The sequence below is a fragment of the Mandrillus leucophaeus genome, unplaced genomic scaffold (genome assembly GCF_000951045.1).
Source record: "Mandrillus leucophaeus isolate KB7577 unplaced genomic scaffold, Mleu.le_1.0 Scaffold401, whole genome shotgun sequence".
Taxonomy (NCBI): Eukaryota; Metazoa; Chordata; class Mammalia; order Primates; family Cercopithecidae; genus Mandrillus; species Mandrillus leucophaeus.
Window position 1 is genome coordinate 827,273 of NW_012104266.1, and position 15,521 is coordinate 842,793.

Genomic DNA, 15,521 nt, shown 5'->3' on the forward strand with positions numbered 1-15,521 from the left:
TCAAGACTTCAAAAAATACATTAAGTTAGTATTCAAAAATAAAAACCTCATACCTTGTTTGCTAGGTTTACAGCATTGAGAGCCTTATCATAATATTTGGTGTTATCCCAATCCAAATAATTGGTGGCTAGTAGCCGTAGAACTTTAGCCTGTAAAAAACAAAAATAGAAAAAAAAGCACATATCTGATGGTTAAACTTCAATACAACAGCTGACTAGCACTCCCACAGTGACAGGCATCTTCTCAAACATAAGTCATCTTTATGAAATAGCATTTCCTTAAGCGACCACAGTCTTGGAATATGTCTCATCATTATGCTACCCGTATAAAATATTGTCTAAGAATGTTACAGTAATGGCTATATTCCTGGCTTATTTAAATTTAATATGATTATGTTAATATAATTATTTTCTTAACAGTGTTTAACATAAGTATTTTATCATCCCTACTTTTAAAATAAGGAAACTGAGGCAGAGCAATGTTTTATTTTATCAGCTTACCACCACATTATTATCGTGGAATAACTCTAAGAACTTATAAGCTCCCTCAAATGATTTTTATGGAGTAAATATGGCATTTCTGAGAAATACTATAGCTATTTCATAATCGTAAAAGTGTCAAATCATCCAAAAGACGTAACAAAATGAACGAATCTCACAATGTATGTTTAGAAAAAGCCAGACATAAAACAGGACAACTGTATGATTCCATCTATACAAAGCTGAATAACAGTCAAAAATAATCTATAGTAGTAGAAGTCAGAATAGTGTTTTTTTGTTCTTGGAAGGACAGGTGGGTATTAACTAGAATGGGGCCAAGGGAACTTTTGGGGGTGTTGGAAGTTCCCATATCTTGATCTGTATGGTGTAATATACAAGACTATATATTAAAACTCATCAAGCTGCACACTTGAGACTTGTGAAGTTTACTGTATATAAATTACACCTCAAATAAATGACCGCTGGCATGAAATAAAAAATTACTGCATAGTATTACCTCACCAAACTTACAATATGAATATTCCATTTGAATTAAGCTTGTATCTTATCTTCCATCCTTATTTCCTTCTTAGACATCTCCCATCTAGATCCCTTGCCTGGAGTCATTTTCTTCCTCCCTTTTAACTGTGTGGACCCCAACAAGGCCTGTCTCCTACCAAAAGGCTCCTTCAACAACTCTAGCTAATCTTGACAATCTCCTTTTCTACACGCCCTTCTGCATACTTCAGGTCAGTATCACAAAGTTTATCATTATCTTCCCAAATTCATTCACTTGCAGTAGTGTTTTTTAAATTCTGTTTTTCTTCATTGAAGTATAAAAGACATACAGCAAAGTATAAAAATCTCAAGAGCTCTATGCTCTTATGAATTCTATGCTATATGAATTTTCCCAAAGTAAACACACGTATGTTAACAACAAAAAAATCAAGAAACAGAACATTAACAGCAACAAGCTCACCTCATGCTTCTTTTCAAGACCCTGTTTCAAATAGGGGTAACCAATTCTCTGACGTTCAACACCATATATTCATTTTGACTGTTCTTGGCATTTACATTTATGGAATCATACAGTATGTACTACTTTGTATCTTGCTTCATTTATTCAATATTATAGGTGAGAACATCCAAATTGTTGCAATTATTGTAATTAATTGAGTCTCACTGCTATATAATAAGTGACAATGCCACTATATATAAAAATATATTTATATAAATGTTATATATTTGTATCTACATAAATGTCACTATATATAAATATATTCATATAGGTATATATTTATATCTATATAAATGTCACTATATAAAAATATATTTATATCTATATAAATTATATAAATAATTTATTTTTAATTGTGGTAAAATACACATAACATAAAATTGACCATCTTAAACTTTTTTTAAAATTTTAGGCCAGATGCAGTGGCTCATGCCTGTAATCCTAGAACCTTGAGAGGCCAAGGTGGGAGGATCACTTGAGGCCAGGTGTTTGAGACCAGCCCAGGCAACAAAGTGAGATCCCCGTCTCTATAAAAAATTAAAAATTGGCCAGATGTGGTGGGGTGCACCTATAGTCCCAGCTACTCAGTAGGCTGAGGAGGGAGGATTGCTTGAGCCCAGGAGTTTGAAGGTTACAGTGAGCTGATCACACCACTGCCCTCCAGCCTAAGTGACAAGACCCTGTCTCAAAAAAAAATTTTTTTGGAGATGGAGCCTTACTACGTTGCCCAGACCGAATGCAGTGGCTATTCACAGGCATGATCACAGCTCACTGCAGCCTCAAACTCCTGGTTTCATGCAATCCTCCTGGCTTAGCCTCCTGAGTAGCTGGGACTACAGGTGCATACCACCACACCTGGCTCCATGACCATCTTAAACATTTTTAAGCGTACAGTTCAGTAGTATTAAGTATATTCACACTCTTGTGCAATCATTACAAGCATCCATCTCGAGAACTCTCTTATCTTGCAAAACTGAAACTCTATACCCATTAAACCGTAGTTCCCAATTCTCCCCTCTCCCTACCCCCTAAAGCCACCATTTTACTTTCTGTCTCTATGAATTTGACTACTCTATGTGCCTCATGTAAGTGGAACCATACATTATCTGTCTTTTTGTAACTGGCTTGTTTCACTCAGTAGAGTCTCCTCACAGTTAACCCATGTTGTAGCATGTGTCAGATTTCTTTCTTTTTTAAGCCAGGATAATATTTCATTGTATTCACTTGTACTAGTTTTATCCTTTAATCATAAGTTCCTTAAGGGCAGAAGCTACATTTTATGCTTCTCTTTTATTCCCCATATATTATAGTGGTAATTACATTAAAAAGGTATTCAGTTACATTTTGATTAATATGCTGTGATAGTAAGAATCAAATGGATATTCAAAAAATTCCATTTTGCTATAGAATATAGTAATTTTACATCATATTTATTTACACAATCACATTTTGTTGATTACATATTAATTTCCATATCCAAGCACGTTCTGTCTGGGTAGTTGGGGAAAAATCTGCAACTTCAAAATATGCAATAAGAAAAGTTAAAACTAGGTCAGGCACGGTAGCTCACTCCTGTAACCCCAGCACTTTGAGAGGCCAAGGTGGGCAAATCACCTGAGGTCAGGAGTTCCAGACCAGCCTGGTCAACATGGCAGAACCCCGTCTCTGCTAAAAACATAAAAATTAGCCAGGTGTGGTGGCGCATGCCTGTAGTCCCAGCTACTTGGGAGGCTGAGGCACCAGAATCGCTTGAACCTAGGAGGCAGAGGTTGCAGCCATCCCACCACTGCACTCCAGCCTGGGCAACAGAGCGAGACTCTGCCTCAAAACACACACACACACACACACACACACACACACATACAGAAAAGAAAAGTTAAAATTTACATATCCAAACATTGTTCAAAGCACTCTACATATATTAATTCATGGGTACATGCCTATGAGCTAGATTATATTATTAGATAAATATACAAAAACAAATACACTGAGATGTTCAATGGTGTGCCCAATAGCTAATCTACTCATAAATGGGAAGTATGCTATTATAATTTTATAACAATAACATAAAGTAGGTTAGTCAACCTACTTCTACAATATTTAACATGATCCTTACCAGCATTTCTGGCCTAGTAGATTTCTTATCCATCTTCCCAATATCATAGCTTTGGCTATCATTAAAAAGGAAAAAATATATATATAAAAACATATATCCATTTCAAATTATATATAATTTTCAAGATTAAATATTACTAAGAAGACATGGTATAAGCATACTTTATTCCAACTTATCTGTTTTGTACTACAACAGATTATTATCCATATGATATAATGATATAAAGCAATACTTTCTAACTGGAGAAAACAATTTCCTTAGGAGATACTCAATAAATCAACACTACAATTATATTGATGCTTTTTTCCATTTGGCTATATATAGCATTAAATATATATAATATATGCTGCACTAAATAGGTATAATTTAATACACTGCCTTAAATATATAAAACTTAATATGCTACATTAAATATATATATTTTACTGCATTAAATTATCATAATACATACTGCATTAAAATACAAGCATATACAAGCTCTTAGTTGGCCATGTAAAGTTGAAGGAATATAAATATATATTTATTTATTAATGATTTACTTAGTTATTTTCGAGATGGAGTCTCATTCTGTCACCCAGGCTGGAGTGCAGTGGTATGATCTCGACTCATTGCAACCTCCATCTCCCAAGTTCAAGGGATTCTCCTGCCTCAGCCTCCCGAGTAGCTGGGATTGCAGGACCTCATCACCACACCTAATTTTTTTTTTTTTTTTTGTATTTTTAGCAGAGATGGGGTTTCACCATGTTGGCCAGGTTGGTCTTGAACTCCTGAGCTCAAGTGATTCACCAGCCTCAGCCTCCCAAAGTGTTGGATTATAGGCACGAACCATCACGCCTGGCCCCGAATAAATATAAATATATATTTAAAATAAAACAAATACAGTCGTTTGCACAGAAGTAAACGCTTTAGTAATATTCATTAAGTCTCACACCACCCTTCTAAAGCACTATTAGTTCAATTTTGCAGCTGAATAAACCAATATAGAAATAAAATTATATCTGATATTTCCTAGATTGGTACTGAAAATGAGGGTGAAGGGTTGGGGAGTAGAGAAATTTGATTTTCAGTTCTCTGCTTTAATTACCAAACCATATTATCTATGGGACATTCCAATAACTACAAATAATATATTAATACTAGTTTCAAGGTTTCACAACCTAATACCTACAAAGCAAACCAAAGATTATTCACCATAAAATTAGTATTCCAAGGGAGTATGTCAATAAAATCTTGGTGAACTGAACTAACTTGAAGACAATACTTTGAAATATTCCTTAAAAAAAAACGGAAAAGCAAAACTCTAGGCCAATCGCAGTGGCTCACACCTGTAGTTCCAGCACTTTGGGATGCTGAGGCGGTTGGATCACTTGAGATCAGGAGTTTGAGACCAGCTTGGCCAACATGGCAAAACCCTGTCTCTATTAATAATACAAAAATTAGCCAGCGTGGTGGCACGTGCCTGTAACCTCAGCTACTTAGGAGACTGAGGCATGATTATCACTTGAACCTGGGAGTGGAGGTTGTAGTGAGCCATATCGTGCCACTGCACTCCAGCCTAGGCGACAGAGTGAAACTGTGTCTCAAAATAAATAAACAAATAAATAAAAACAAACATAAACTATAAATGACCCAGAACTACCAAACTGAGTTTTCAGATTGCTAACAAAGATATAATGCTGGCTTAGTCATTGTAAGCCCTATTTCATAGAGGTCTCCCTTTAGTACATTAATCTTATACTTCCAGTTTTTTAAATAACCAGTGAGGGGTGGAACTTCTGCAATGGTGATATAAGGAGCTCTTTAGACACTCTCCCCATTGAAACAACCACTCATCTGGAAAATTCATTAAAACAACCACTTAGTCTCTGAAAATTGAAATTGTCCTAAGGGCACATAGAAAATGGGAAAACATTTACTCATGAAAATAAACTAAATCTCAGTATAACCAGTGAGAGTCTATGGCATTTGAACTATAAACTGCTCCCGTCTATACTGGCTCCATGTGATGGAAGCTGCTCCAGATGGGTGCAGCCAAGAAGATAGGAATTCCCTCTCCCGACAGCTCCTAAAATCCTAGGCTACGGTTTCACCTGTGGAGGAGCAGGCTGCCAGAATATCTTGCCATTCTCAGGCCTGTGTCATGGAAGTGTTCTGGGCAAGTATGATGGAGAGAACTGGCATTTCTTTGCCCACTCAGCTCTCACTCTTAGGGTAAGGATTCTACCCCAAATATGACAGGTCAAGAATATTGAGATCCTGATCATCTTTACCCCAGTTGGCTCATCAGGCAGAGGTTACGTGTCAAAAGGGCACACTAAGATCAAGACCTACCGCCAGAATTTACTAATTTACTAATACAGTAGGGGTACCACTTCAAGAGAAGCACGCCATGAGCCCAGTTCTAGTCGTGTGGCACAGAGGTTCTGACCAGAAGGAAAGAACAGAAGCAAAGAGGAAGAACTCTGCATCTCTTCCTGAGGGGACTGATGTATTTAAAACAGAGCATGGAGAAGATCATGTCTAAGGATACTGCTGAAAACAATGGAGATCTTGGTAGTGAGCAATTAAGAGGGAGCTGGTAGCTCCATGATAATAGTAGCAATAAGGGAAACAGTAGACCAACCAGAAGGTTACCAGAGAACCAGGGAAACAGCCAAGAAGAAAATCTCCGGGGTCACACTTACTTCTAGGGATTCAGAAGACAGTGCACATGTGCCATTCTGCACCCACTCACGCACAATCAGAGAAAGTGTTGGGGCAGACTAAAAAGCATTACCCAAGGCATACGCAGATCTATCAGCAAAGAACCTTGAGCCTGATTGGCTCAAGGGGCTTAAGCAGAACGTCTGACCAAACACCAACTGAAAATTAAGCTAAGATCCAGGGAAGCCAGCTTAAAAATCAAATCGACCTCATACTGATGGATCTGGAAGACTGTGCACATGCCCAAGACTATGCTCTCTTGGGTATGAGCAGACAAATAATCTACAAGCTATTAGTCCCTGACTGAGTTAGTCTCTCCCCGAACTATAAAAGCAGTCTCTAAACAAATACACATCCCACAGGAAAGGATGAAAAAATCTAACTGGCTAAGTGAGCTTAAGCACAACCTTTGGCCAGTAAGTGAACTATGTGGATGCAGAGGTGACTCCATAGGAAGCCATGAAAAGATAAAAACAGGTGGAAAAATTCTGAGCAGGAATATTAGAGGCCACACAGTGTGGGGAAAATAAATTCCACCAAATTAGTCCAGCCAAGTGACTGAATAAATAAATGACTAAACAAACAATAAAAAAAAAAAGCCATAGAAAGAGAAGAAACAGCATCTAGACTTGCTACAATATATTTTCCAAAGTGTCTAGTGTTCAACAAAACATTGTAAGACATACAATTAAAAAATGTGACTTACACAGAAGAAAAAGAGCAAAAGAAACTTCCTTTGAGGAGGCCCAAATGTTGCACTGAATAGAAAGACTTCAAAGCAACTTTTATAATTATGTCCAAAGAATTTTTAAATATCGTGTTTAAAAATTAAAGGAAAGTCTGATAACAACGACTCATTGTATGGCGAATATGAGTGTATCAGTTAAGAGACAGAAATTATTTTTTTGAAAAGAAACAAATGGAAATCCTGGAGTTGAAAAGTACAATAACTGAAATGAAAAATTCAGCAGATTTGAGCAGGCAAAAGAAAGAATAAACTAACTTGAAGAGCAATACAAATGATACAAATCTGAGGAACAAACATGAAAAAAATGAAGAAAAATGAACAGGGGCTCAGAAAAATGTAAGACACCATTAAGCGCACCAACATATACATAATGAGAGTACCAGAAGAAAAGAAAGAAAAGGACAAATAAATGTTCAAAGAAATGATGGTCTTAAAACTCCCCAAATTTGATGAAAAACAATAATCTACACATCCAAGAAGTTCAATGAAATTCAACAGGATAAGCGTTTAAAAAGCTACATCCAGACACATGATGAGTGAAAATTATTGAACATCAAAGATGAAGAGAAAATATTGAAAACAGTACGAGAAAAATTACTCATCACATGAACGGGAATAACAATAAGATTAACAGCTGACACCCCTCAGAGTTCATGGAGTACAGAAGGCAAAAAGGATGTATTCAAAAATCTGTGAAATTAGAATCCTCTATCTAGAAAAGCTATCTTTCAAAATTAAGAGTAAATAAATACATTCCCGGGTAAACAAAAAGTGAGAGAATTTCTTGTTAGCCAATCTGTCTTATAAGAAATACAAAAGAAATATTCTTCATGCTGAAAGCAAGTGACACTAAAGAAAAATTTGAATTCATACGAAAAATAAACAGTGATAGTAATTATGGAGGTAATTAAAAAAGAAAGTATGATTATATATATCTTCTACTTTCCTTAATTTATTTAAAAAGCAATTGCGTAAAGAAATTCCTAAGGTGTATTAGTGGGGCATAACATTTGTAATATGTTCGATAACAATAACACAAAGGAGTAGATGGGGTGGGAAAGAAATTCAGGAAATTATACCAGATGGTAATTCAAATCTAAAAGAAGAAATGAAGTGAACCAAAAGTTATAAGAAGGTTGAAAATTTAAAAACACAATAAATATGTTGTGTTCTCTTTTATCTCTAATCTTCTTTAAAATACATAAGATTTTGCAAAGCAATAATTATAACCATGCATTATTGAGTTTTTAAACATATATAGACATAGTAAGTATAATAATAATCACCAAAAAAGAAAAGAGAATAAAGCTATGTAGTAGTAAAGATTTTATCACCCGAAGTCAGGAGTTCGAGACCAGCCTGGCCAACATGGAGAAACCCCTTCTGTACCAAAAATACAAAAATTAGCCAGGTGTGGTGGTGCAAGCCTGTAATCCCAGCTGTTTGGGAGGCTGAGGCAAGAGAATCGCTTGAACCCAGGTGGCAGAGGTTGCAGTAAGCTGAGATCGCACCACTGCACCCCAGCCTGGGTGACAGAGCAAGACTCTGTCTTAAAAAAAAAAAAAAAAGATAAGAAAATGTAATCCAAAAAATGTTACACAATTTAAAATAATATACTATAAAATATTCACCTAAGACCAGCAATTCCAGAGGTGGAACAAGATGATGGAATAGAAGGCTCCACCAGTCATCCCTCTTGCTGCAAGGACACCAATTTAACAACTATCTACACAAAAAAAGCACCTTCCTAAGAACCAGAAATCAGGTGGGCATTCACAGTACCTGGTTTTAACTTGCTAAAAGAGGCACTAAAGAGGTAGAAAAACAGTCTTGAATCATAGAAGCCACCCTTCCCCCCATTCCCTGGCAGTGGCGGTGTGGTGCAAAGACCATTGCTGTGTGCTGGGGGAAGGAGAGCACAACAATTCTGAGGCATTGACCTCACTGCTGCTCCGTTATAGCATAAAGAAAAGCAGGACCAAGCTCAGCTGACGCCTGTCCGTGGAGGGAGTGTTTAAACCAGCCCGAACCAGAAAGGAATTGCTGATCTAGCAGTCAAACCTTGAGTTCCCACAAGCCCCGCCACCGTGGGCTAAAGTACTGTGGGACTCTAAATGAACTTCAAGGCAGCCTAGGCCACAAAGACTGCAACTCCTAGGAGAGTCCTAGTGCTGAACTAAGCCCAGAGACACTGGAATTGTTGGGGCGGGGAGGGGAAGAGTGGGGAGGGCATGCAAACTACTGAGACACCAGCCAGGGTGGCTAGAGACTGCTGACATCACCTCTCTCCTAACCTCAGGCTGCACAGCTCAACATGACTCCAAAAGACACCACTTCCTTCCACTTGAGAGGAAATGGAAGAGTGGGGAGAACTTTGTCTTGCATCTTGGATACCAGCTCAGCCACAGTAGGACAGGGCATGGGTCAGGGTTGTGAGGCCCCCTTTCAGGCCCTAGCTCCTGGACATTTCTGAACAAATCCTGGGCCAGTAGGGAACCCACTGCCTTGAAGGGAAGGACCCAGTTCTGGCATCATTCATCACCTGCTAACCAAAGAGCCCTTGGGCCCTGAATAACCAATAGCGATACCCAAGTACTACATCAAGGGCATTAGGTGAGCCTCAGACTGGCTAGCTTCAGGTGAGACTCAGCACATTACTAGCTGTGGTGGCTATGGGGCAAAACTCCTTCTGCTTCAGAAAAACAGGGGGAAAAGTAAAGGGGACTGTGTCTTGCATTTTGAATACCAGCTCAACCACAGCAGGACAGGGCAAGGGTCAGGGTTGTGAGGCCTCCTCTCCAGGTCCTAGCTCCCGGACATTTCTGCAGAAACCCTGGGTCAGAAGAGAACCCTCTCTCTTGAAGGGAAGGACCTAGTTCTAGAATCATTCATCACCTGCTAACCAAAGAGCCCTTGGGCCCTGAAAAACCAGCAGTGATACTCAGGTACTACATCAAGGACTTTGGGTAAGACCCTGAGACTTGCTGACTTCAGGTGAGACTCAACACATTCCCAGCTGTGGTGGCTTCCGGGAGAAGCCCTTCTGCTTCAGAAAAATAGAGGGAAAAGTAAAGGGAACTGTGTCTTGCATCTTAGGTACCAGCTCAGCCACAGGGGAGTAGAGCACCAAGCAAGCTCTTAGGGTCCCCAATTCCAGGATTGGCTCTTGAATGGCATTTCTGGACCTGCTGTGGGTCAGAAGGGAGCCAGGTGCCATGAAGGGTGAGTCCCAGACCAGGCAGCATTCACCAAAAGCTGACTGAAGAGCCCTTGGACCTTAAGGAAACAGTAGTCAGCAGTAGTCAGGCAGTACTCCTTGTGGCCTGGGATGGCAGTTGCCACAAGATGAGGCTCCTCTGCCTTTGGAAAGTGGGAGGGAAGAGTGGGAGGGATTGCATCTTGTGGTTTAACTGACAGCTCAGTCACAGTAAAATATAATAGAGCACCAGGTAAACATCTAAGGTTTCTGACTCTAGTCCCTGGCTCTCAAATGGCACTTCTGTACTCTCCTGTGGTGTGGGGGAACACACTGCCCTGAAGGGAAGAACACAGGCCTAGCTGGCTTTGCCACCTACTGACTATAGAGCCCCAGGGTCTTGAGCAAACATAGGTGGTAGGTAGAGAGTGGTTACAGCACACCTTGGGCGAAACCCAGTGCTGTGCTGGCTTCAGCATGACCCAGCACAGTCAAAGTGGTAGTGCTTGTGTCACTAAACCCAAAGTTTCAGGTAGCTCGAGGGAGAGAGAGAGAGAGAGAGAGAGAGAGAGAGAGAGAGAGACTCTGTTTGTTTAGGAGAAAGTAAGGGAAGAAAACAAGAGCCTCTGCTTGGTAATCCAGAGAATTCTCCCAGATCTTGCCCAAGACCATCAAGGGAGTACCTCTACATGTATACAAGAACCACAGCATTAGTGGGCTTGGGATGCCCCCTAAAACAGATACAGCTCAGATCACAACACCCAAGTCCTTTTGAATATGGGGAAAGCCTTCCCAAGAAGGATGGATACAAACAAGCCAAGACTGTGAAGTCTAAAACAAATACCTAACACTAAAATGCCCAGACACTGAAGAACATCTACAAGTATCAAGACAATCTGGGAATACATGGCCACATCAAGTAAAATGAGGCACCAGAAACCAATCCTGGAGAAACAGAGATATGTGACCTTTGAGACAGGGAACTGAAAGTAGCTGTTTTGAGGAAACTTGAAGAAATTCAAGATAACACAGAGAAGGGATTCAGATTCCTATCAGATAAACTTAACAAAAATTTGTTAAGTTTTAACAGACAAATTTATTTGAAATTAAAAGAATAAAGCAAAAATTCTGGAGTTGTAAACTGCAACTGGCATACTGAAAAAGACTACATCAGAATCTTTAAATACCAGAATTGATCAAGTAGAAGAAAGAATTAGTGAGCTTGAAGACAGGCTATTTGAAAACACACGGTCAGAGGAGACAAAGGAAAAAAGAATAAAAAACAATGAAGCAGACCTACAAGATCTAGAAAATAGCCTCAAAAGGGCAAATCTAAGCATCATTGGCCTTAAAGACGAAGCAGAGAAAGAGATAAGGTTAGAAAGTTTATTTAAAGTGGGGAGGCTTCCAACATGGCCGAATAAAAACAGCTCCGGTCCGCAACTCCCAGCAAGATCGATGCACAAGATGGGTGATTTCTGCATTTCCAACTGAGGGTCCTGGTTTATCTCAGTGGGACTGGTTGGACAGTGGGTGCAGCCCATGGAGGGCGAACCAAAGCAGGGCAGCGCATCACCTCACCCGGGAAGCACAAGGGGTCTGGGGACTTTCCTTTCCTAGCCAAGGGAAGCCATGACAGTCTGTACCTGGAGGAATGGTATACTCCTGCCCAAATATTGTGCTTTTCCCACAGTCTTCACAACCGGCAGACCAGGAAGTTCCCTCCCATGCCTGGTTTGGCAGGTCCCATGCCCAAGGAGCCTTGCTCACTGCTAGCACGGCATCTAAGATCAACCTGTGACTCTGCAACTTGGTGGGGGGAGGGATGTCCGCCATTGCTGAGGCTTGAGTAAGCAATTTTGTGCTCACTGTGTAAACAAAGAGGCCAGGAAGCTCGAACTGGGCGGAGCCCACCTCAACTCAGCAAGGCCTACTGCCTTGCTGTAGATTCCACCTCTGTGGGCAGGGCATAGCAGAACAAAAGGCAGCAGATAGCTTTGGCAGACCTAAACGTCCCTGTCTAACAGCTCTGAAGAGAGCAGTGGCTCTCCCACCATGGCGTTTGAACTCAGAGAACAGACAGACCGCCTCCTCAAGTGGGTCCCAGACCCCTGTGGAGCCTGACTGGGAGACACCTCCCAGTAGAAGCCAACAGACACCTCACACAGATGGGTGCCCCTCTGGGACAAAGCTTCCAGAGGAAGGATCAAGCAGCAATATTTGCTATTCTGCAGCCTCCGTGGGTGATCCCAGGCAAACAGGGTCTGCAGTGGACCTCCAGCAAATTCCAACAGACCTGCAGCTGAGGGGCTCCACTGTTAGAAGGAAAACTAACAAACAGGAAGGAATAGCATCAACATCAACAAAAAGGACATCTACACCAAAACCCCATCTGTAGGTCACCAACATCAAAGACCAAAGGTAGATAAAACCACAAAGATGGGGAGAAACCAGAGCAGAAAAGCTGAAAATTCCAAAAACCAGAGTGCCTCTTCTCCCCCAAAGGATTGCAGCTCCTCACCAGCAAAGGAATGAAACCGGATGGAGAATGAGTTTGACGAGTTGACAGATGTAGGCTTCAGAAGGTTGGTAATAAAAAATTTCTCCAAGTTAAAGGAGCATATTCTAACCCATCACAAGGAAGCTAAAAATCTTGAAAAAAGGTTAGACAAATGGCTAACTAGAATAAACAGTGTAGAAAAGACCTTAAATGACCTGATGGAGCTGAAAACCACAGCACCAAAACTTCGTTACACATGCACAAGCTTCAAGAGCTGATTCGATCAAGTGGAAGGAAGGATATCAGTGATTGAAGATCAAATTAATGAAATAAAGTGAGAAAACAAAGTTAGAGAAAAAAGAGTGAAAAGAAACAGACAAAGTCTCCAAGAAATATGGGACTATGTGAAAAGACCAAATCTACGTTTGATTGGTGTACCTGAAAGTGATGGGGAGAATGGATCTAAGTTAGAAAACACTCTTCAGGATATTATCCAGGAGAATTTCCCCCACCTAGCAAGGCAGGCCAACATTCAAATTCAAGAAATACAGAGAATACCACAAAGATGCTCCTCGAGAAGAGCAATCCCAAGACACATAATTGTCAGATTAACCAAAGTTGAAATGAAGGAAAATATGTTAAGCGCAGCCAGAAGGAAAGGTCGGGTTACCCACAAAGGGAAGCCTATCAGATGAACAATAGATCTCTCGGCACAAGCCCTACAAGCCAGAAGAGAGTGGGGCCCAATATTCAACATTCTTAAAGAAAAGAATTTTCAACCCAGAATTTCATATCCAGCCAAACTAAGCTTCATAAGTGAAGGAGAAATAACATCCTTTACAGACAAGCAAATACTGAGACATTTTGTCACCACCAGGCCTGCCTTACAAGAGCTCCTGAAGGAAGTACTAAACATGGAAAGGAACGACTGGTACCAGCCACTGCAAAAACATGCCAAATTGTAAAGACCATCGATGCTATGAAGGAACTACATCAATTAATGGGCAAAATAACCAGCTAACATCATAATGACAGGATCAAATTCACACATAACAATATTAACCTTAAATGTAAATGGGTTAAATACCCCAATTAAAAGACACAGACTGGCAAATTGGATAAAGAGTCAAGACCCATCAATGTGCTGTATTCAGGAGACCTATCTCACGTGAAAAGACACACATAGGCTCAAAATAAAGAGATGGAGGAAGACCTACCAAGCAAATGGAAAGAAAAAAAAAAGCCCAGGTTGTAATCCTAGTCTCTGATAAAACACACTTTAAACCAACAAAGATCAAAAGAGACAAAGAAGGCCATTACATAATGGTAACAGGATCAATTCAAGAAGAAGAGCTAACTATCCTAAATATATATGCAACCAATACAGGAGCACCCAGATTCACAAAGCAAGTTCTTGCAGACCTACAAAGAGACTTAGACTCACACACAATAATAATGGGAGACTGTAACACACCACTGTCAATATTAGATCAATGAGACAGAAGGTTAACAAGGATATCTAGGACTTGAACTCAGCTCTGGACCAAACAGGCCTAATGGACATCTACAGAACTCTCCACCCCAAATCAACAGAATATACATTCTTCTCAGCACCACATTGCACTTACTCTAAAATTGACCACATAATTGGAAGTAAAACACTCCTCAGCAAATGCAAAAGAAAAGAAATCACAACAGTCTCTCAGAACACAGTGCAACCAAATTAGAACTCAGGATTAAGAAACTCACTAAAAACACACAACTACATGGAAACTGAACAACCTGCTCTTGAATGACTACTGGATAAATAACAAAATGAAGGCAGAAATAAAGATGTTCTTTGAAACCAATGAGAACAAAGACACAATGTACCAGAATCAATGGGACACATTTAAAGCAGTGTGTAGAGGGAAATTTATAGCACTAAATGTCCACAAGAGAAACCAGGAAAGATCTATAATTGACACCTTAACATCATAATTAAAAGAACTAGAGAAGCAAAAGCAAACAAATTCAAAAGCTAGCAGAAGGTAAGAAATAACTAAGATCAGAGCAGAACTGAAGGAGATAAAGACACAAAAAATCCTTCAAAAAAATCAATGAACCCAGGAGCTGGTTTTCTGAAAATCAACAAAATAGACCACTAGCAAGACTAACAAAGAAGAAAAGAGAGAAGAATCAAATAGATGCAATAAACAATGATAAAGGGGACATCACCACTAATCCCACAGAATACAAACTACCATCAGAGAATACTATAAACACTTCTATGCAAATAAACTAGAAAATCTAGAAGAAATGGATAAATTCCTGGACACATACACCCTCCCAAGACTAAACCAGGAAGAAGTTGAATCTCTGAATAGACGAATAACAGGCTCTGAAATTGAGGCAATAATTAATAGCCTACCAACCAAAAAAAGTCCAGGACCAGACGGATTCACAGCCAAATTCTACCACAGCTACAAAGAGGAGCTGGTACCATTCCTTCTGAAACAATTCCAATCAATAGAAAAAGAGGGAATCCTCCCTAACCAATTTTATGAGGCCAACATCATCCTGATACAAAAGCCTGGCAGAGACACAACAAAAAAAGAGAATTTTAGACCAATATCCCTGATGAACATCGATGTGAAAATCCACAATAAAATACTGGCAAACCGAATCCAGTAGCACATCAAAAAGCTTATCTACCATGATCAAGTCAGCTTCACACCTGGGATGCAAGGCTGGTTCACCATACGCAAATCAATAAACGTAA

General features: G+C 39.7%; 1 protein-coding gene across 2 annotated transcripts in view; it reads right to left on the minus strand.

Moving 5' to 3' along the window:
• Positions 1-15,521, minus strand: part of TEX11 (testis expressed 11) — a 360,505-nt gene that overhangs the window by 180,301 nt on the left and 164,683 nt on the right. For both annotated transcript variants that reach the window (XM_011992031.1, XM_011992030.1), the window contains 2 exons: positions 3,614-3,668; positions 54-149 (listed from right to left, as the gene is read on the minus strand). In XM_011992031.1, coding sequence (XP_011847421.1) covers positions 54-149; positions 3,614-3,668 — 151 coding nt within the window. The remainder of the gene's footprint in view (positions 1-53; positions 150-3,613; positions 3,669-15,521) is intronic.